This window comes from Uloborus diversus, chromosome 1, assembly GCF_026930045.1.
Source record: "Uloborus diversus isolate 005 chromosome 1, Udiv.v.3.1, whole genome shotgun sequence".
In the NCBI taxonomy this organism is placed as follows: domain Eukaryota; kingdom Metazoa; phylum Arthropoda; class Arachnida; order Araneae; family Uloboridae; genus Uloborus; species Uloborus diversus.
In genome coordinates this window covers 13,331,814-13,354,838 of record NC_072731.1, presented here as the reverse complement: position 1 = coordinate 13,354,838, position 23,025 = coordinate 13,331,814, and the positions used below count along the sequence as shown (strand labels likewise).

Here is a 23,025-nt window from a genome sequence, read left to right as displayed (position 1 = left end):
AATGCTACTTTTTCAATAAAATGGTTAAAAGTTTAAAAAAAAGACTTTTTTTGGGGGGGGGGGATCTACAAAACAGTATATTGAATATATATATATATATATATATATATATATATATATATATATATATATATATATATATATATATATATATATACATGGAAAGATTATAAAAACCTAAAAAAAAAAAATACTTTACTTCCAGAAACCACTTAGCATAAGAATTTTAAGAAACTATTAAAATTATTCTTAAAAACATATGTGTATTTATGATACAACTAAAAGGTAATTGAAATTATTTTGAACTAAGTTTTAAAACAGTATAATAATTGTTGCAAGAATAACAAGTAACAGTCAAAGAACAGAAGTAATGTAGTTATTCTTATATAACTAATTGACATATTTCTGCAAAACAGATGAAACCATTTGACATTCATTCATAGGGAGCTTTTCTCTAATCAAGAATATAGGTTTTAATGAATGAATACAGCATTTTAACAATAAAAAAATAAAAATATTTACTTAAGTACACTTAACTTAATTCACTTAACTCTATTTCAAATGATTTCAGTATGTAACGAAAAAAATCTTAGATTGCTTTTGTAACAAACAACTTTGAAATGCAAGAAAAAAAGAAGAAAAAAAAAGCAATTAGTTACGTTCAAAATATATAAAAGAAGAATACAACTTGGTTATAAAATTAAAGAATTACTTTAGTCTGAAGAAAAGAAAACCTTTATCATCTGCAGCTCAACAAATAGTATACCGGCAAAAAACGAAGTTTTTTTTATATTGAAAGTTCAATTTTAGCAATTAAATTAAAAACCCGAAGAAGTAATAACTTTTCAGTTTTTATAGTATTAATTCAAAAACCAAAGATTTCTTCTTGAAATCATGATTACAGTACTTAATTACTTTGAGACAATGGAATAAAGGAGCTAAGACAATAATGAAGGCTTCCTCTTTGCCTGTATGGTTATTTATTTTACGTAGCATTGAAAGCGTAAAAGGAAATTTCAAGCTAGGTAAAATAAACAACCTAACAGACAGAAGCAATATTAGGAGTTTCATCCTGTGGTTAATAAGTAAGATTCAATACTATGACGTTGAGGAAAAAAGATGCACAAATATCCGGCAGTATATAATCGCACCTCATTAATTTTATTTATTTTTTATAGATAATAGGCGGAAAATGCGTTGGGAATTTGAGTACTTAATTTTGTAAAGCAAAAAAAAAAAAATTTCTTCATGAAATCAATTTGTTATTTTTTTCAAAATTCCCTGATATTTCCCTGATTAATAAAGTTCCCTGACTTTTCCCTGATCTCCCTGATCCGTCGCCACCCTCTGTTTACAAACTTCATTTTGTTGTCTTTTTTAAGCCTCCTCAAGCATTGCAATTGAAATAGAAACACAGCTTTCAGATTTAAGGAAAGGCTGATAAAATCTTTTAAGGAACAATGTTTTTTCACACTGACAGATATATAAGGTCAAACAATCTAAAAAAGGTAAGAAGAAAAGATTGAGGTACAAAAAAGAGCAGAGGCATATACAGAAAAATTATGTCTTAACAGAAATCAGAAGTTGTGGGTTGGCAAAATCGTGGCTTGATTTCAGTGGGGCACATCTTAAATATGAAGAAAATGGAATTTATTATAATTATTTTAAAAAGCTGCTGGTACCTTGTAAAAGTGGTGAATGCACTAGAGTTAATATTTCAGGCAAAATTGCATCTGTTACATTCATCAGCGGTTGCTTTTGAACCTTAGATATTGATGTCAACAAACTCATTGTCAGCTGTAAATAAGAAAAAAACTGTATTAAAGTAACATTCAAAAAATTCTCCCTTTTTTAAATACAAAAATTTGGCTCTTATCAACATGCTGCAAGAAAGATGAAAATTAACAAGTTAATTACCTATCTAAGCCTTTATTTTTTTAAATGATCCCGCCCTAATACTTTTGAAATTACTTGTCATTGTCACAAACACTTAAATATTACAACATTCCCTCTCCCTTGTCAAATTAGGACATCAATTTACGTTCTCATGAAAAGTAGTGACAGAAAATAACTAAAATAAAATCTACTTTTAAAATTCATTCAATTTTGTAACCATACCTCCTTTTTTTAAAGTACAGGGTCCATTATGAAAGTAATGAGCATTTACTGGCAAAATATATTTATTGATCGTAATTTGACAAATGTTCAATATTCTTCAAAATACATTCCTCCTGCATCAATACATTTGCGGAGACGTGTTCGCTACGCCTGAAAGACACCATGAAACTCTTCCAAGGGAATGCCTCTCAGGAACGTTGTAACATGGTGTTGGATGTTTCCCAAGGTTCCCCAATGTTTTCCTTTCTTCTCTCTCTCTCGAGTCGCCGAAACAAAAAGAAGTCACATGAAGCTAAGTAGGAATTGTAAGGTGGTGAGGGATCACCGGGGGGGGGGGGGGGGACATCCATAACGGGGTTCGTCAGCGACCTCCTCCTGGCTCTCTTTGAATGCCTTGTGCCACTTCCCAGACTGATCTTGAAATGCAATCGTCCTTGAAGGCTTCTTGCAGCATCTGGAATGTTTCGGTTGCATTTTTTCCAAACCTCACGCAAAACCTTATGGCGTATCACTGTTCAAGCGAACGCTCCATTGCGTTATGTTACAAAAGTTGAAAACATACTTCAAGCGAAGGCACTTATCTCCGCTCACACTGCTCGAAAGCAACTGACGACTGGATGCATTGAAAGGGTATATCCCGCACCACATTTCCCAGCCGGTTTTACCGTGCTGCCATCTATCGTCGCGTCACAATAACATTATGCTTATTACTTTCATAATGGACCCTGTATAAGGTAAGTATGTTAAGTAAGTTTAGGATACATGCAAATGAAATAATTTTAAATAGAAAGGATACAATATATTTTTCAGAGCTCTCTACTTCCTTTTAAAGATTAGTAATAATTCTAACATTCTCCTCAACTTTGACACAGGGCAGCATGCACCGAGGTGATTTATGTGAGAAGCAAACTTTAATTTAATGCACCGATAATGTGATTCAAATATTATCTCAAATCTGTAAGTCAATGTTGATTCTTCATAAGATAAACCAATTTCTGTAATTAAATTTTGATTTTAATTAAGGAGGGAAGGGATCTTTTAATAGTCTTACGTTCTTCTTAAATTTGATGTTCTATTCCCCCTCCCCCACCAGGTTTTTAATCACGCAGACCAAGGCTAAAATTTTTTGTCATAAGTATCAGTAATATCAAACTGTTCATTAATTAAATCAAGTTCCTATATTTTCTACGTGAAGAGTCCCATTATTAACAAGTGACAATCAACTTTTCAAGATGCAAAAATCACTTAAAATACAAAGCTATGAAAATGAAATAAAGAAACACAGAAATTTAATCTGCTTTTTAAATAGAATGCCAATTAAAAATAACACACACTTGGTAGTTTATGTGTTCATAGAAATGTACAAAAACTTCTGCCATATTAGTCTTATTTCTATCTTCATTATTCGGCACTTATTAAAGTATGAATTTGCATCTAATTTCGACAAAGGGACTTGAACAAAAAATAGAAAATATTTTTTTAAAAAAAGATAACAAAAAAAATTTGGATTTATAGGGCATTTAAAAATTAAATATTAAAGGACTCTTAACAATTTGAAGAAACACACACCTTCTGAGTAAGAAATTACTAAGCTTCAATTCTAATTGGACACTTTTGGTATTGTATTTTATCCAATTATATCTCACAATTATTTAAATACTCTAAAATTTTCGAAACTTTACTCCGATAAAATAAAAATAGTTATTGAGACAAAAATAACTTAATACCTGTGATATATGCAAATCACTCTCACTTATTAAAGGCGGCAATTCTGCTAATACAGTTGTAATCATATCCTGAGTTAAATAATCCACTAAAATAAAAAATCAAAACATATGTAACAAACAAGGAAAGGATATTATTATAATCTTATTTCAAAACAACATAAATTCAATAAATATTAGTTGACTTTAATATTAATTTTAAGTTATTTTACACAGAGATTCAAAATTTGCTGTCTGGGTCTAATAAGCTTCAAAAGCATACTTCATTTCATGTAACAGTCCAATAGAGCTATCTTTTATCTTTCTTTTTTTTTTTATTTGTTTTCCCAAACTACAATTAGAAATTTACGCAAATGAAACATTAAGGATTTTTGTTTTCCATGGAAACTCTTTATGGAAGTGTACATGGAATGAAAGTTCAATTTTATTTTCAATCTCAGAGCAATTTATTTATTTATTATTTAAAGAATATTATCATTTTGATTTGCCCGTAAAGTTAAATTCAATCAAATATAAAAGAAATTGATTCCATTATCAAGTCACATATACAGAATGAACTGTATCCTTAAAACAATTTAAGATACATTACATAATTGCACTTATTAATATTAATTAATTTTGATTATATTCAATTTTTATGTTTGTAAATTAAATATTTAGAATATTTTCACAAATATAGCAAAATTTTAACTGACTTTTCAGAAGAGCCAATAAGAGCCTCTCTTTATCATTTTTCACTACAGGTCAAAAATGGTAAAAAGAGAGTTAACATTTGCTGACATCTGTTTTGAAGTTTCACCTTGCTCTTTACTTCATTTTTGCAAAAAAGAAAAAAGGCAAGTTCACAGCAATTGAAAAAGCAGGCAAGTTAAAAAAAAAAAAAGGACAATAAGAGGAAGTACATGTAGCCAACGGCTGCAAACAGGGAAAATTATGCCACCCGAAAAGATTGGGGCACATGGAGAATGGTGTCAAAGGGTTAAAAGGACCATGAAAGGAGGGCAATAACCACTAGGAAAAGTACATCAAAGAGAAAAGTAGAGTTCTTCCAACTCTGGTAAGATTCCTAAAAATCTAACTCAAAAAGAGCATGTTTAGATTGACCTGTATAAGATCTAAAGCAATTTATAAAACATAGATCAAACAAAGCAAGAACTTAAGTTTTAGTTGAAAGAATATGAAAATTGCATCAAAAATGAGGATTTCAGACACCCTTCCATCATTTAGTTTTATAATTGATGGATTGCCTGCCTTATTTATTAATAAAATCATAATTTATAGCAAAATACACGTAGATCTTATTGGTTATTTTGGAAAACAACATGTGTAGTCACATGCAGTAAAGATAATAATAAATAGGAAACAATCTTACCATAATTTTTAACAAGAGCATCGAGCAGTGTAAGAGTTCCAAGCTTTAGAGCTCTATGATTTTTTCGCAAAAATGAAGCCAAAATAGGCATTGATTCACCTAATATAGGCTTCAAATTTATTTTCAATGGTGAACTGTAGAAAAAAAGAAAGAACAAGATATTAAAATATAAAATGAATAATAAGTTTTGGGAAATTCTTTTGAACTGATTTTACTTACTTCGCGACATTTGTCAAAGCTTTTACAGTTGTCAAACGTGTTATTTCGTTTCTTAACCGGTCCAGAAAAATAGGGAGGCACACCAAAAGCTCTTCTTTTAAATGATCACCAAGATTACAAATGATCTGACCCCTATTAAGATTAGAAAGACTAACTTTTAAGTATTGTACAGAAATCTCAAGAAGACATTTAGATTAAGGATATTGCCCAAGTTTTAAAATTCAGAGTAATGAATTCATAAATTCTCAAAGAGGAAAAATTTATACTGTAGTTAACAACTTTTAAAGTTATTTTTTAGTTTGTAGTTATTTTATAGATATGATTGCCAGAAACATCACAGGCAACTTTCATCTTCAAAGCAACATTTTCTGTGGCTCTACTGATTGGATGAGGAAGTTGATATCTATTTTGAACACAGTTGCAAAACCTTCTTTTTCAGGACAAATAAAATTGAACCTACATGCATCAGATCTTCTAAGAACATTTATAGAAAATTCATCTTTGTTTAGTTTCATGGAGCAATCAGTATAATGTTAGAAAGTTCAGTCGGTTTAATATTTTATAAAAAAAATTTCAATTTCAAGGATACAACAGTTGAGGGAAGCATTTAAAATCACCTGCATTACTTGAGGTGCGGAATTATTTTGGTTCAAATTCATTATCTGAGCACAAATCTAATCTTCACTCTTTTGTTTGTTTCCTGGTCTTTTTCTCAATATTTAGAAAAAGAAATATCTATCTTGCATAATTTTTATATTAACTTTAGCACGGGAACCTGAAAATTGATTTGGTATGTTTTGTACCACAGCTGCCTTCTCAAGGTCCTTACTTTATTGATTTTCATACCTATATAAATAAAACAAAAAATATAGGATCATTCCATGTCAAGTGATCCAAAATTTGAGAACTTTTTTCACTCAAATTTTTGGGTTTCTTTGAAATTTGGCTCATTGATTGCACCATTCAAGGTTATCAAAAGTTGGAATTTTTAGATTTTTGTCTCTTTTTTTTTTATTTATGAGACTTTGATTTTTGGAAAAACCCTCTTTTTTTTATGGATGCTTGAACATACAATAGACAATAACTCAGCACCAAATATAGGTAGAAAGATTTGATAAAAAGCATTTCAAAGTACATTAGTTGCTGTTTAATATGATGTGCAACATAACTAATTTTATAAAAATTTTCATTTTTAAAAATTTAAATTTCTCAGAAAACATATAATGATTTTTTTTAAACAATTCCCAAAACATTTTGTGTATTTTATCTTCATTTATGCAAAATTTCAAGTTGGGATCTCAATAGGATCATATTTTTATTAATTTTTGAATAAAATTTGATTTAAGAAATAATGATATTTTTCAGATTCTATTTAGTCTTACCAGTGATGGTCAAATGAGCAGCAAGTAAACATGACTATACTTGAAATGAATTGGCATGAACTTGTAGATGGGTAAGCGCCCCCCCCCCCTTCCCAACACTACCACTTTTAATCTTTTATTTATTTATTTTTTTTAAATATAAAGAAATAAAATAAAATAAAATAAAAGTCAAAAATTAATTTGAATTTTGAGATCTGCAATTCAAATTATATTTTTCGCAAACACGAGTGTGTGTGTGTACGTAGGCGTGTGTGTTTGTGTCTGTGTGCAAGTATGAGTGTGTGGGTAGTTGTGTGTATGAGTGTTTGTGGTAGGCGGGGGGAATGTATGTGTGTGTAGGCATATGTGTTTGTGTCTGAGTGCAGGCATGAATGTGTTGGTAGTTGTGTGTAGGTGTGTATGTATGTGTAGGTGTCTGTATGTATGCATGTGTATGTATGTGCATAGGTGTATGTATTTGTGTGTGTGTGTGTAGCATATGGATGCAACCTGGAGACGGTTTTCGCTATAGGAGCAGCATCGTGAGGAGCTGGTCGACGGTGATGCTGCAGAGGGTGCTGGCGGGAAAATAAAATGATAGCACATCAAAACAGTCCAATGAAAACAATAAGCAATCGTGATTGCTCAAAAAAAATATTTAAATGGGGTAAATGTTCTTGAAAACAAGACGAAGTATATCACCCCCCCTCCTACCCATACATACGATTAACACTATACTAGTATCACGCTTTACCTGGGGATTGAATTGAGAATTATTTTTACCCCAAATGTTTTTTTTTTTTCCGATCAAGTGTTTCTTTTATATCATAACTTCATAAAAATGTACTTGATTAATTCAATATCTGATAAGGAAAGCTATGATTCGCTGCATTCCCTACCCCCTACCCCAGCACCAACCCTAAATTTCAGAAGGAGGAAAGAAAAAATTTACCCCAAGATCATAGCAAAATAGTGCTTCCACCATGTTGTTTTAATGTTTTTCCATTCTTTTCACACAAAACTACAAATAAATCAAAGCATCAGATCATATGTCTGTCCACACAAATAACTTTCTACAACATCTGGAGAACAGCTGTTTTTACTTCTCTTTATTGCTTGTTTTCTTTTTAATTTCTGTTGTGAAGGAGGGTAGGGTAATGCAACAAGATCTATCTATACATATATTAAAAGCAGTTATAGATCAAACAAACTTTGCTTTTTTGAACATAACCTTCCATGTTATTAAGCTTCATTCCAGAGATTGCCTCCCCCCCTCACTCTACCATCCCACTTTCCGAAAAAAAAAGGCTGCAAATGAGTGGGGTTCTATTCAAGGATGTTCTCATCAATTTTTCTGAGGGTATACTCCCAACAATCCATTATACACAACATGTGTATGCAGCATATACATGTCTAAAAATGTTTGAGAGCATATGGCGTAGCTAGAGTATACCCCTGGTTCTATTTGTCTGTTAAAATATTCCCAACTTTTAGTGTTTGTAATCCCCCCCATTTATGAGCCTGAGTCACTTCTGATGTTTGGCAGCATTTATTTTGGTGGCGGGTTGTGGGGAGGATTACCAATCTATAAGTTCATCCAAGCTTATATCAAGCATAGTCATGCTTACTTACTACTCACTGAACCATCACCAGTCAGAGAGCCCCATATTTAACTAAATAGAATCTGGAAAATATCATTATTTCTTAAGTCAAATTTTATTTAAAAATTCATAAAAATATGATCCCATTGAGATTCCAACTTGAAATTTTGTACAAATAAAGATAAAATACACAAAATTGTTTGGGAAATTTAAAAAAAAAATTCATTACATGCTTTCTGAGAAATTTAAATTTTAAAAAATAAAATTTTTATAAAATTAGTCATATTGGATATCATATTAAACAGCAACTAATTTTCTTTAAAACGCTTTTTACCATATCTTTGTATCTATATTTGATGCTGAGTTATCGTCCATTTTATGCTCATGCATCCATGAAAAAAAAGGAGGGTTTTTCCAAAAATTAGTCACATAAATAAAAAAAATAAAAGAGATAAAAATCTAAAATTTGGACTTTAATTACCTTGAAGGGAACAATTGATGAGCCAAATTTCAAAGAAATTCTAAAATGTGATGAAAAAACTTTGGATCACTTGACATGGAATGACCCTATATGCGTTTTGTGTGCGTGTAGGTTCCCCATATAAATCAAGAGTTTAAGTCGGAACTGGACCTAATTTGGCAGGGAGGTACTTGTGCACCCGAGAAGGAACATAGGGGGCTTTTAAACGCCAAAAAAGAACCAAACCGTTCAAATTTTAATTTTAGGACCTGAAAAAGGAATTAAATGGCTCTTTATACTCAAAATAATTATCTGATCAGTTCAAATTTAGCGCCATTCGAAAGCCTCCAAAAATTACATCTGAAATTGATTTAATTCTTTGAATTAAGAAAAAAAAACATGACTGTAAAATCACCGGGAAAAAATTAAAAGCATTTTAAGCCTAATGGAACTCTATTTTCATATCGGGAAAACTATTGTTTGTGCGCTCTCACTTTAAATTAGCATTCAGAAAGTTGCCCCACTTTTTTTTTCTCGGCTGACTAAATAAAATTTTGTTTTGAGGTAAAAATTTCCCCTTTTGATTACTATTTGGCAATATATCTTTTCTTTTTCTTGTTCTGCCAGTAGAAGATAATCAAGAAGGTTGCGTTTAATTTATTCGAGATTTTTTGATTTGCTGTTCTTTCTTTAAGAATGATTTTTTTACGGGAAATTTTACAGTATTTTTTTCTACTCTAATTGAAACCCGATAGTTGAACATGTGTCACGTGGCATAACTTTTATTTTCGAGGCAGACCGTGCAAAGCTGGGAAATGCAGCTAGTTATTAAATAAAATGTACTTCAGTTACAATGAAATAAAGACTAGCAATAGACTGAGCATAGTCGAGATGGGTTGAGTATCTCATTAATTTTACTAACAAATGAGAAAAGCAAGCTTCAGTTGTGTTTAGTTTGATCTGAATAATGCATTAACAGCATAGGCTTCAAATAAATATCAAGGAACTGATTGCAAGGTAAGAACAACGGGGTTCATACACTTGTGGTTAAAAAAAATTCCCCGACTTTACCAGGATTTCCAAGATGTTTTTTAGAAAATTCCAGGTTACTCGCTTCATTCAAAATTAAGTTTAAATAAGAATATTTTCAAAATGATTAAAATTGTTTAAAGTAGCAATGCATAAAAACTGAAAATTTGCCCTTAGATTAAAAAAAAAAATCTTGGAATTTTTCTTTGTTCTCTCATAAGTTTTTTTTTGCGTTTTGTTCAAAACTACTTGTTGAAAACAAAGTACTTTCAAATTATTTTAGTTTCTTCAATGCCACGTGTCATCTGTAATATTAGAGTTTTGCTGTAAATGTTGGTTTACAATCAGGGTTGGCCGGATTGGACCCAATTGGGTTGGACCCAATGGGTTTTTTTTGAAAAAACCCATTTAAAAAAACCCATTATTTAGCCCACTTTTGGGTTTTTTTAATTTTTTTGAGAAGTTTTTTAAAAATGTAATTAATTTAAATACTTTTATAATTTAAACTTCTATTTTATTTGTTCTTCACCACAGACAATGGACATAAAAAATGAATTTTGAACTTTAATAGTATTTCTTAACTCTTAACGGCATTAAAAATACTTCAAAGATTTAAAAAATATATATTTAACTTTTATCTTTAACTGGTCAATAAATAACTCAAATTATCTTGACTAAGTCATGTCACGTCTGGTTTTCTCAATATTTGTAGATTGTACAGAGGAAACTACTCTAGCGAAAAGGCTTTCATGTGAATTATTTTCTGCAACCCGACACGTCACAAATTTCGAATTAACAAGTTATATTTTTTTTTAGAAATTAACAGGTTTTACAAATGGTCGGACAGAAAACAGAGTAGGATGTACAGTATTTTCATTATCTTACAAAAAAGTTTAATATTTCTTAATCTGTACACAGAAATAGAAAAACAGGCAACATAAAATTCAAAGAAATGTCTTGATTAAGCTGGAATTCAGTAAATAGAGATTTAAACTACTTGAGGTTCTACAGTAGTTTTGCATAAAAAAATGAAATACAATAAAGTAAAATGCAAAAAAAAAATAGTAGTAATTAAAAACGAACAATAGATTTTATCACTCAAGAAGTATTTTTGCCTTAACTGTTGGTAATCATGGAAACTAAAAAATCTGAAACTTCACCATTCTTGGGTTTCGTCGTCTTTCATACTCTTCTTCAGAAAACGCTGAATTTTAACTAGTTTTCAAGCTTTTTTTACCCCAAGACAATTCTTGTGCTTTGTTCATATACTTACGCTACAATATGCTACAAGTACCCTACATTTTCCCTAAAAAAAGACAAAAGAAACCCACATTTATTTTAAAAAACCCAGCTTTAGTTGTTTTTTTTTTGGGTTTTATTTAAAAAAACCCAAAAAACCCTGGGTCCATGGGCTTTTTTAAAAAAACCCGGGTTTTTGCCAACCCTGTTTACAATATTTCTTTTTATTTTCTTATTAGTATATAACACAAAACATATTGAGCAAAATACAAAGCTAGTTTTCAGTATAAATAAGATGAACTGGTCGCATCGACTGGCATACCATATAATGCATAATAACAAAAACCAACATCCGCCGATCTTAGGCTAATGATCACCCGTTCTTCTGTCTTTTGCATATTTAAGGAAGCTTACATTAAAATTAAAATTTTTCTTTTCTAGAAAATAATTAATTTTTAAAAATTAATTATTTATTGCACATTTTATGTTACTTTCAATAATTTACATTGAGATAAACATCCAATTCTGTTTTTGGAAATTTACATCTACTTCCATCTTGCAAATGACCAAGTATGGCGATTAAGTGAAAAATATAAGATAAGAAGATTTTTGAATTTATAGCATAAAAGTAGTTATAAATAATTAATAATCCTAAGACAAAGCAGTCAGTTTTTAGCACATAAGAGTCTAAATCAATTAGAATAAAAAAATATTCGGAAGTTAAAATTTTGCATTTTTCCAGAAAATAATTACGAATTACCCACACAAAAAAGGCACATTTTGCGTTGTTTTCAATAGTTTGCATTGCAATAAATATCCAATGTCATTTTCGGAAACCTAGGCACTTAAAAGTATTGTGTACTTCCATCTTGGGAATGACCAAATATGGCGGCTACGCCAAACATTAAGAAATATTTTTTTGAATTAGTAGCATGAAAATAATTCAAAAATAATAAATCTTCATGAAACTACAATTCAGTTGAAAAGTTATTTAGCATATTTGCGTCCAAGGCAATGAGGATAAGACTAAGTTTTAAGAACATAATTTTTCATTTCTCAAAAAAATTACATATTTAAAAGTTAAAAAAAAAAATGCAGCACATTTTGCGTTACTTTTATTAGTCAGCAGTGAAAGAAAGCATCCAATTCTGCTTTGTTTTTGGAAATTTAGGTACTTAAGCATCGTGTCTATTTCCATCTTGTGAATGACCAAAAATAGCGACTATGTTTCACACGTTGCTTAAAGATTTTCCGATCAAAAAACGGTTTTCACTTTCTCATCCTCAGGCTTGTGCTTCAGAAGCAGTTAATTGTTTTCTCCCCTGTTGAGTTTGTGCATGATTTCTGTTCACCCACGAATTTTTTTCTTGGGAAACATTGAGGACCAAAAACGGCGACTGAGGAAATTTTTTTGCATCTTTTTTATTGCTAGTGTAATTCTGCCTCAAAATTTAAAAAAAAATTCAGGATACATTGATGAAAACTAACATTAGATCTCATCATTCAAAATTCCCTGGGGAAAAATTAAAAAAAAAAATTTGGGGCCAAAACTGGAAAATTCCCTGATTTTTCCCTGACATTTTCAACTATCTCATTTTTCCTAACAATTTCAGGTTCAGGTTTTTTGCTTCAGGAGTGTACGAACAATGGAACAAAAAACTTTTTTTATTTGTATCAAAAACATTTCTTTTCAAAATTGCTTAAATGTTGTATACAGTTTATAAATTGTTACACCAGCAAATGGTACTAAGACCTTAATAGCCATTTTAGTAAAAAAATTAAAACACATTAATATAAAAAGTGAAAGCAAAAAATAAGTAAGCAGTCTTTAGGTATATTAAATATATTAATATATATAATTTTTACTATTACTTTGAGTGCACAAATAATTAAATTTATGTAAATGACAAATAGTGCAGGAGAGGTTTTTTTTTTTTTTTTTTTTGTTACTTGCAACAAAAAAAAAATTCCTTTTTGCCTGAAAAAAATTTCACATATAGCTCCTTGATTCTACTCCAAAATGGCTAGCAACTAATAATAGAAAAAAACTTTCAATTCTTCTCGACATCATGCTAGCTCATCAGTTAAATAAATGTTTGAATGAGAAAAAGAGAAGGATGATCAAATCTTCCTAGTTTTCCCTACATGTGCAACATAAAAAAATAGGATGTATAATTTCGCTACAGAAAATCCAAGCAAAGTTTTGCTCAGACTACTTACATTCCAATGCTGATCATTTTATTCATCAACAAAGTTGAAGAACAATGATCAATCCAATCTTTGTAACCCTGAAACGTGTGTGTAATACTTTTTGAAAATTTTGCTACATCAAAGTTGGTTAGCACATTAATATTTTCATTATATCACTATAATCAACTAAAATGAAATCAATTACACATTTACTTATATAACATACATGCAAGAAATTGCTCTTTCTTTAACTTCTTGGTCTATATCAGCAGCTCTGAGTCTCACTAGTGTACAGTCATATAGTTGAGGGACGAAAGGAGTAAAATCAAATGAAGATTGTTGATCTAGAGAGGAATAAAAGCATAATGTACTCCTTTTGAAGCTAAAGATAAACTAAAATGTCTTTAGAAATACACTTCATGCATTAGAAAGGAGGGCAATAATGTAGCAAAGAGTTGAAACAAAATTTGTACTGTAAAGGGGGGGGGGACAACCAATGAATGCATATATAAACTGATTAGAAAGGTCTCAGGTGAAGCTGTCAAGCATTCCTGCACAATTTTTAAGCAATAATTGGAGATTAATAGTCTGTCACAATAATCATTAGTGTAAAAGGAATTATAATTTATCACTAAAAGCATTATGAAAAACATCTTGACACAGAATGTTATTTATGCGTACGCTATGCTTTATTGTTTAAACACAGTACAGGCTTTTTAACATATAAAGCATTTTGTTGCAAAAGCTTGTTCAAATTTTAAAACCCAGCTGAGTAACACTGAAAAAATGAAACCATCTTATTATAAGACCAGCACTAATAAACAACAACAACGTAATTCTGCATTCAAAAACCAGTCATTTTGTTAAGAAAGTGTTTAAGGTTTTGGTTACTACATTCCGCTTGTTTAAACTACCTAAAACTGTGCTGAGTACAAAAGTGGAGCTTGAAAACATATATTACAGTTAAGGGCAGATTCAACTTCTGGTTTTGGATGTAGTCATTATCCCAAAGGAAAGCATCAAGTTGCTATTTTCAGGCTTAAATAAGGGTCTAGGAAGAATTTTTTGAAATATAAGTCTCTTAAATGGGCAATATTTGGTTGTTCAAAGTGTGGGGGTCACTAACTCCCCTCTGAACCTGCACCTGACAGTTGGCGCAAGATTTTACAAACCTCTAATTTAAGAACACACACATTTTATGAAAAGCTTACCACCACTAAATTTTTTCTATTTGAAACACTGCTGTTTGATGTTATGAAATCAGTTTTATGAACACTTTCGGGGTCTCAAACAGTTTGTAGAATTAATCAACTATAGTAGGAAAACAGCATCAAAGTTCATAGACTACTTTTAAACTTACTTTACTGATGTATATGAAAGGTAAAAATTATTTTTTTAATTTTCCTCTGTGAAATCATAAATATGTTGAAATTCTATTTATTATACAGTTAAACTTGGGACCAACCAAAAGGTGATAACAAGACAATTTATTTAATGGAGTTAAATAAATTAATTATTAATTTAATTTATCAAAACATTAACTTTTTTATTAATGGGAATAAAAAGATTGCACAAAAATGCCATATACTGCTAACCGTACTAAAAGGAGAGGGCACGCTAATATAGTTAGCTCTCTGTTTAACGACTTTCAAGGGACCACAAAAAATCGTCCTTAAATGGAATGCTTTTAACACTAGAGTGAACCATCTGGGACCGAAAAAAGTCGAAAAAAGTCGTCGTTAAATAGAGAAAGTTGTTAAATAGAGCGTCGTTAAATAGAGAAAGTTGTTAAATAGAGCGTCGTTAAACAGAGATCCAACTGTATAACAAAATATAACAATGGAAAAAATGCTGAAACAATATTAGCAGCAATTTTAATCTAGTATTCATTTCAAAACATGTTGAACAAAAATAAAAGAATGAAACACTGGCAAGATAGGAAATACAACTTGCATTATCAAAGTTAGACAGCATTTTAACATACAAGGCTGGGGTGGAGGAGCAAATTGCATTAGATTTTATGTATGAGAAATTTCTAATCACTTTTTCCTGAAAATTCCAATTAAAATTTCCTGAAAGGTTGAAAAAATTCATTTTTTAAAATTTTTCTGGAGTAAAAATTAACCTCTTCGGAAAAAAACGTTTTTTTTCCGAAAAATTTCCGTTTTTTTTTTCCGATTGTTTTCATCTTTAATCACATATCATGTGCAATGAAACAGCATTAGCAGCAATGAAAATTATAAGAGCTAATTTCAAAAATGTGAAAGAATTATAAGAATAAAAGAAACATTATAGCTAACAGAATTAGCAGTGCAAAAAAAGAGCAGCTTTTCCTACAGTTTCACCAAAAGATGGTTTAAATTAAAAAATAAATCTAGATGATGTGTCTTCCTCAAATATTTTTGTTATTTTTTGTTTTTCAGAAAAGGGGGGGGGTGGAAAAAAGAAAGGGTGATGGAAGGAAGGGTAAAACTGCTGAGGAGATAATAAAAATAAAAATAAAAGAAGAAACTGGAATTTCTCTGTACAACCATAATATAATCTGCTCAGTTTTAGAACAGTATTTTTATGTATAGAATGCTGAAAAACAGAAAAAGAGTCCCTTATGAAAGTGCCCTGCTTCTTTTTGGGTTGAAAAAAATACAATCATCTATCCCTGACAGTCTTCTTTTAAAAACTGCTTTGAGTTTCCTGATTTTATACTCATTTATTTCAGTTTTCAAACAATGTAACAATAATAATAAATGAGTAAAAATGACAACAACATGTATAAAGTACAAATAAAGTAGTATAAAAGAGTTAAAAACTCAGCAAACAGCTGTTTCGGGGCTGTCACATGCAAGCCCCTTCATCAGTGCTAAAAAGAACTAAAAGTCCACACAATGTTAACCGGACGATAAATGAACAGAAAATGGAAGGCGGCAAAGTAAATAGGCATGGAAACCGAAATCAGTCACTTTTCCCCCACATAAATTATCTGTTCATCCCCCTCAACAAAAATTAGCGGCATTCAGAACTTTTGTTTTCCGGGCTTTAAAGATTTGTTCTAGTTCCAATTTACTCGTTGCTGAACTGAATTATTTAAAAAGTGTTGCATTAGATCGGGGGTTTACAATTGACATCATTGACACTATACACAAGAAACTTATCAATTCAACTAATAAAAATCAAGCACTGTCTAAGATGAATTATTCTAATTTGGTTGTTTTACCCTTTTTTTTCCAAGAATCAGTCTTCAAATTGCAATAATTTTTAAAAAATTTAATTTTTCAGTTGCATTTTCCCCTATCAACAAACTTAAATTTTCGCAACTAAAACAACCGGTTCCGGAACTTGACCAATGGGGCATTTATAGCATTTCTTGTCAGTGTCAAATGACATACATAGGACAGACCAGACGTTCTCTTAAATTCCGTATTAAAGAACATGAAAATTATGTCAAGAAGCAAGATTTAAAACGTTCCTCGATCGCACAACACTGTTGGTCTTTCAATCATTTTTTCGATTTTTCTTCTGTCAAGATTATTCATGTGTGTTCCTCGATTTATGACTTAGATTTTTGGGAATCCTATTACATTTGGAAAAATTCTTCTTCAATAGTTAATGATTTGTCGAGTACTCCCCCTTTCCCCAGTGTTTGGAAAACTTTTTTCTGTTTGTGAGGTTTTTCCGCACTATAGGTGTCGTTGTTCTGTGACGTATGTGTTTCCGGTTTCCATGCCTATTTACTTTCCCGCCTTCCATTTTCTGTTCATTTATCGTCCGGTTAACATTCTGTGGACTTTTAGTTCTTTTTAGCACTGATGAAGGGGCTTGCATGTGACAGCCCTGAAACAGCTGTTTGCTGAGTTTTTAACTCTTTTATACTACTTTATTTGTACTTTATACACGTTGTCATTTTTGTAGTACAAAGTTTTCGACTACTTTTTTACAAATAATAATAAATCATAATAAAGAATGTTTAAACAGCACATCAAATATATCATAACACTTAATTATAACAACATTCTCGAGAAATGAATTCAAACTTTTTGTTTAAATAATTTTTAAAAATACTCCAACTCACCAAGAGGTCTAATGACCTTAACTAACTGCTGTAACACTAACAGAGCTTCTGATGTTATTTTGTAAAACACATCCCCGATGGCATGGACAATTGGCTACAAAAGAAATATCAAAATAATAAAAAAAAAAACATTCTAAAATTGCAACTTATCACTCAAAAGATTTTACTTACTGGTACTAATGATGGAATATGTGGATGAAACACTTCTGGACTATGGTGAGTAAGTAAACAATTTAGAAATGTTAATGTATCTATTTTCATATTTGAACTGGAATTCTTATCTCTGAAACAAACAAAATAATAATAATAATTGTTAAGTATGAAAGGTTAAAAGGGAAAGCAATGTATGTTTATAAAACTCTTAAAAGAAATTTCATTTAAAAGATTGATTATATTAGTGCAACTATTGAACGTGAACGCAATATGAAAATGTATATAGAAAAAACTTAACATCTGGCATTGTAAGTGTTCTTCAGAAAATAAAAATTGGAGAGTTTGATTTGCAGTATAAGGCTTTGTTTATTCGGTTCGTGCTTCTTTTCTGTTGGAGGGGGTCAGAATTGGTACAAGTACGTTTAAAATAAGCTCTAAATTTCAAAAACGTTCAACCAAAAATACATTAAAAATAACAGACTTCAGAGAAATTTCAGTTGCTCAATCAATAATAATAGTAATTGCATGAAATATTTTGTTTTACTTTTGAACACAACAAACACTGTAGTTGCTTGTTTACTGTAAGCTTCAAGTTTATTAGTTGTTTATTACAGGCCAGGTAGTTTTTTTTTTTTGAACAGCTCAGGTCATTAAAAACATTTGTATTAAAAGAATTTAAAACTGAGAATTTAAAAAAAAATCAAACACACAAAAATTTTCCTGTTAGTAAAAAAATATGATGATACTTTACAATAAAGCATAAAGTAATGAATTCACATCGCATCAATGAATATTTGCTTCATTCAAAATCGAAAATTAGCATGGTGCTCATGCTAAGAAACTTTTCCTAAGCTCTTTTCTGGCAAAAGCTATGACACAACAGCCATATGAATAAAGAAATTTTCTGTTGCTGAACGAATTGTAATAGAAACATATGCATACCTGCCAATCTCTGAGAATAAAATCTGGAAGATTTTTTTTATGCAAAAGATTTTATCGCAAAATAAAATCAAACAGGACACCTACCCTCTTTACATTTAACAATATGAAATTAGTTATGAATTTCGCATCAATCGAACTTACTTTCGTTTAGTAAAAATTACTTGTATTGCTTTCTTTAAAAGTTTGGAAATAACGTTTACTCGTCTTTGAAAAAAGGACGAAGCAAAAACAGCAAGAAATGAGCAAACGAGAAGATGATAAACGGCGCCGAAATCATTCCCCTAGTTGCACACCGTGACGTTCGCTTTGATTGGATCCAGATGAAGTCATGTGCTGTATCACTAAGTAACGTCATAATCTTGCCTCACGTCTTCTCTTGCGATTCTCCTACGGCAACCTCTCCTTGGTTACTTGGCCTAATACACGGTGCGCATTCTGCAAAAAGTATCGTTAGTCCCAAGATTGGAGATTTACAAATTTTTTTCCTACAAAACATGAAAAATCCGGAAGATTTTGCTCATAACTGGAAAAGGACATGAAAAGGGTTGGCAGGTATGCATATATGCAGGGACGTCCCCCCCCCCCCACTGGTGTAACAGTGTTAAGAGTCTACATAACTCCACAGAGCTCGAAATTAAACATGGTACTCAGGTATGGAACTACAAAAATGTCCATCGAATCAGTGGAATAGAAATTTTTATTGGCACTTGGTACCAGTAAAGTTTTATTCCTGTTTTCCTTGCAGAAATTTTAAACATTATAATTTTTTGAATCTTTTGAGAGAAAGTTTACTTTTATTTCAACTAGCTGTGTTGCCTGGCTTTGCAAGGTCTACCTCAAAAATAAAAATTGTGACACGTGTGTACAACAATTAGGCTTTAATAATATGGGGAAAAAATACTGTATAATTTCCCATCAAAATAATCATTCTTAAAGAAAGTAAACACCAAATCAAAAATTCCCGAATAAATTAAACGCAACCCTCCATAAATACAACTAAAATCCTTGATAATCTTCTGCTGGCAGTACGGAAAAAAAAAGAGAAGATAAATTGCCAATTAATAATCAAAAGGGGAAAAAAAGAGAAGATAAATTGTTAATTAATAATCAAAAGGGGAAAAAAAGAGAAGATAAATTGTTAATTAATAATCAAAAGGGGAAATTTTTACCTCAATCAAAAAAAAATGTAGTTAGTCACAGTTGAGGAAAAAAGTGGCAACCTTCTGAATGGTTAATTTAAAATGAGGATGCACAAACGATAATTTTCAATATGAAAAATGCTGTTCCATTAGGCTTAAAGATGTTAATCAATGTCCTTCTGGTGATTTTACAGCCTTGGTTTTTCGAAAGGAAGAAAACCAATTTCAGGGGTATTTTAAGCGGGCACTAGGAATAGGACTTAAATCAAGAAAACCAGGAAATTATTTCAGGCAAAAAGAGTCATTTGATGCCATTTTTGGGCTTTAAAATTAAAATTCAAACAGTTCGGTACATACACACATATCTTTTCTTTGTTTTATTTACATAGATGTTTTGGTTTTCTTTGTAAGAAAAGATTGCTTAAGAAATTTTTACAGCATAACATACTGGCTTTGCCAACCAATTGCCTGTCTCTCAAACAAAAACACTGATAAAATTTTATCAAATTGACTCTTTGCATCTATTGGTGAACAGAAAGATGCTTATTGTTTCCTGCTCTGCCACCTCACGCAGACATGTCTACTGATAACTACAATTGACTCCAACTGTCATGTTAATTTTGTTTCTTATTTTTCCCTAAATTTCTCATTATTTAAAACCAGGAAGGAAGAATGAACCACTAAAAGTGTGCTTGTACCAGTGACTCACATTTCTAAATTTCTACTCCTGCTCCAACACAACATAGTTAAGATAAATAAATACCTTTGTGCTGAAAAGTAAAGTAATAAATAACAATGTCAAAAAGCACAAATGGCAGGTTACTGCAAACATGTGTTTTGGCGTTACAAGGAACGTCTTTTTCAATGCAGAAAGTAATGAGCTTATGGATGAAAAGACATCCGACATATTCGTTGAGTAAATTGTAGATTGTGGGATTTCAAAAAAAACTAAAATTAATAACAATGCCCCGAAAAGTGGTCAACACCGGCTGGCGGACAGCCAATCAGAGCGCTTCCCTTTTTCTATACATCCTGCCTATTAGAGTAGTCGAATTTCGAATTAAAATGAGTTCCATCATATTTCGAAACTATTTAAATTCATTTTAAATACTAAATTATTCCAAATTCATAAAAAATAATCACAAAAGAAACACTTCTTGAAGAAATTTACTTAGGTGGTGCAAGCATAACTGTAACCATGAGGATCTAATTTATAAGTTTTTCAACCTTTAAATTGACTTTAACTAAAAATTTAAAATGAGATAAAGGGACCTGAAATCCCATGATCTACAATCGATTCAAAGAATATGTTGGATGTCTTTTCATCTACAAGCTAATTACTTTTTGCATTGAAAAAGGCGTTTCTTGTAACACGAAACATGTCTACAGTAATCTGCAATTTGTGCTTTTTTGACGTTGTTATTTCTTACCTTACAACATAGTAAAACTTCGAATTTTTTTTGGAAATTTCTTTAATCTGCTCGGATTGGAAATTATTCCAACTAGCAGTGGATCCTTTCAATGAAATACAGTTTAGTTTACATGGAGGGTGAGTACACCACATTTCAAACACAGTTATTTTATCTTTAGCAATAGAAAAATTTGAAAATAAACTAGGAAAACTAAATTATAACATGACATACCCTAAAGAAAATTGGATGCCAGGAATAAGAGCAGGCATATGATCCGACAAAGCACCCGGGAGTACAGTAACTAGTTCAGTCAACACAAGAAAGCAGCCTTGTCGTGTTTTGATGCTTTTTTCTTTTAACTGACGATGAAGAGCACGAATTATATTTCCTGTCTGTTGTTTTAGCAATCTCACAGGCCTAAGTTTGAGGATATAAGAATATGTTTAACAAATATATTGAAAACGCTTACAAGGTTCATACACTTGAGGTTAAAGAAAATTCCCCCGACTTTTCCAGGTTCTCCAGGTTATTTTTTATAAAATTCCAGGTTACTTGCTTCATTCAAAACTAAGTTTAAATAGCAATATTTTCAAAATAGTTAAACTTGTTTAAAGTAGCAATGCGGAAAAACTGACACTTTTCCCGTCAGGTTAAAAAATAAGAAAATCCTGGAATTTTTTTTTCTTTCCTTCCTTTCTTATTTTTTTTTTCTTGACATTTTGTTCAATACCGTTTTAATTTGTTTACTACTTGTTGAAAACAAAGTTCAGTAGACTCCCGATTATCAGGACTAATGTGGTGGATTGGCAGTCCGGAAAACAAAAAATCAGGATAGGATGGAGTTCCATTTTCTAACTCCATCCCCTCCTTAATTTAAAACACATGTCATTAAATATTTTAGATAAATAACAAAAGCAGAAATAGTACTTACTATTTTATTTAATAGATTCATATTCAGTTTTCATTTTGAAAAAAGTTCTGGATGGAGGACTTTTTGTTTTTGCTTTGAGCACTGTTTACGAGAAGCAATGTCCCTCCATTTACGCAAGCAGTTTACTTCAGCTGGAGTCGCTTCCTCTCGCTGACTTATATACTCAAGAGCTGCCTCAATCATTTTAAATCCTTCTGAAACTGAGATGAGATTTTCTGTGATCTCCTCCTCATCCTTTTCTTCTTTTGCATGACATCATATTGTGTCATTTCACCCACTTCGTCACTTTGCATCGATTCCCCAATTTTTGTCAAGGATTAACAAAACTTTTCTCAGCAAAACATTGTCTTTCAAATGTTTTTCGATAGTCGGTACAAATTCATTGTGAAACCAAGTCTTAAAGACGGCTGAATTCATCCGAGCCCTCTTTTGATGTGTGTAATGTGGTGGCAGTGATCCCTGACATTTTAAAAATTTCTAGGATTTCTTGGCTTTTCTATCAAAGTCAAAGCTTACGATTATCAGATGCATTACTGCAAGCTAGGATGGTGACTTTTTCCTTACTTTTCTTGTATCCTGGAGCAGCAGCTTCTTTTTTAATGTAAGTGCCTTTGTTGGCAATATTTTATAATTTAGGCCCGTCTCGTCGTAATTGTCGAGTTGATCCTCAGAAACGTTCTCCTTTACAGGGAGTAAAACTGTTTGGAGGGTCAAAAATATTGACTTTATGACCAAAATTTACAAAATACTGACCAATACTGACTAAATACTGACCATATACTGGCTAAAATTTTAAAAATTAATAAACTTTGGCATAAAATAAAAAGAGTATCTTACTTAGTGAAATAGATACTAGCTTTATTTATAATATGCAGCAAAATAATATACAGCTAATTTGGTACAAATTTTGACTGAAAGTTTAGTTTAAATCATATATTTATTATAAAGGGTGTCTCAAAATTATGAATATAATGAATATATTTATAATGAATAAAACTTTTCTGAAACTGGGAAAATAAATTAAAAGTTCTTGCAACTGTTTAAAATATTATTAAGTGATTTAGAGCAG

General features: G+C 31.0%; 1 protein-coding gene across 1 annotated transcript in view; it reads right to left on the bottom strand.

Annotated features, from left to right (window-relative positions):
* LOC129228028 (cullin-associated NEDD8-dissociated protein 1-like) overlaps positions 1 to 23,025 on the bottom strand; it is a 112,844-nt gene that overhangs the window by 43,678 nt on the left and 46,141 nt on the right. The window contains exons 13-20 of the mRNA XM_054862658.1: positions 21,257 to 21,442; positions 17,551 to 17,662; positions 17,380 to 17,473; positions 13,540 to 13,657; positions 5,434 to 5,565; positions 5,215 to 5,348; positions 3,846 to 3,931; positions 1,683 to 1,797 (exon numbers count right to left, since the gene is read on the bottom strand). Coding sequence (XP_054718633.1) covers positions 1,683 to 1,797; positions 3,846 to 3,931; positions 5,215 to 5,348; positions 5,434 to 5,565; positions 13,540 to 13,657; positions 17,380 to 17,473; positions 17,551 to 17,662; positions 21,257 to 21,442 — 977 coding nt within the window. The remainder of the gene's footprint in view (positions 1 to 1,682; positions 1,798 to 3,845; positions 3,932 to 5,214; positions 5,349 to 5,433; positions 5,566 to 13,539; positions 13,658 to 17,379; positions 17,474 to 17,550; positions 17,663 to 21,256; positions 21,443 to 23,025) is intronic.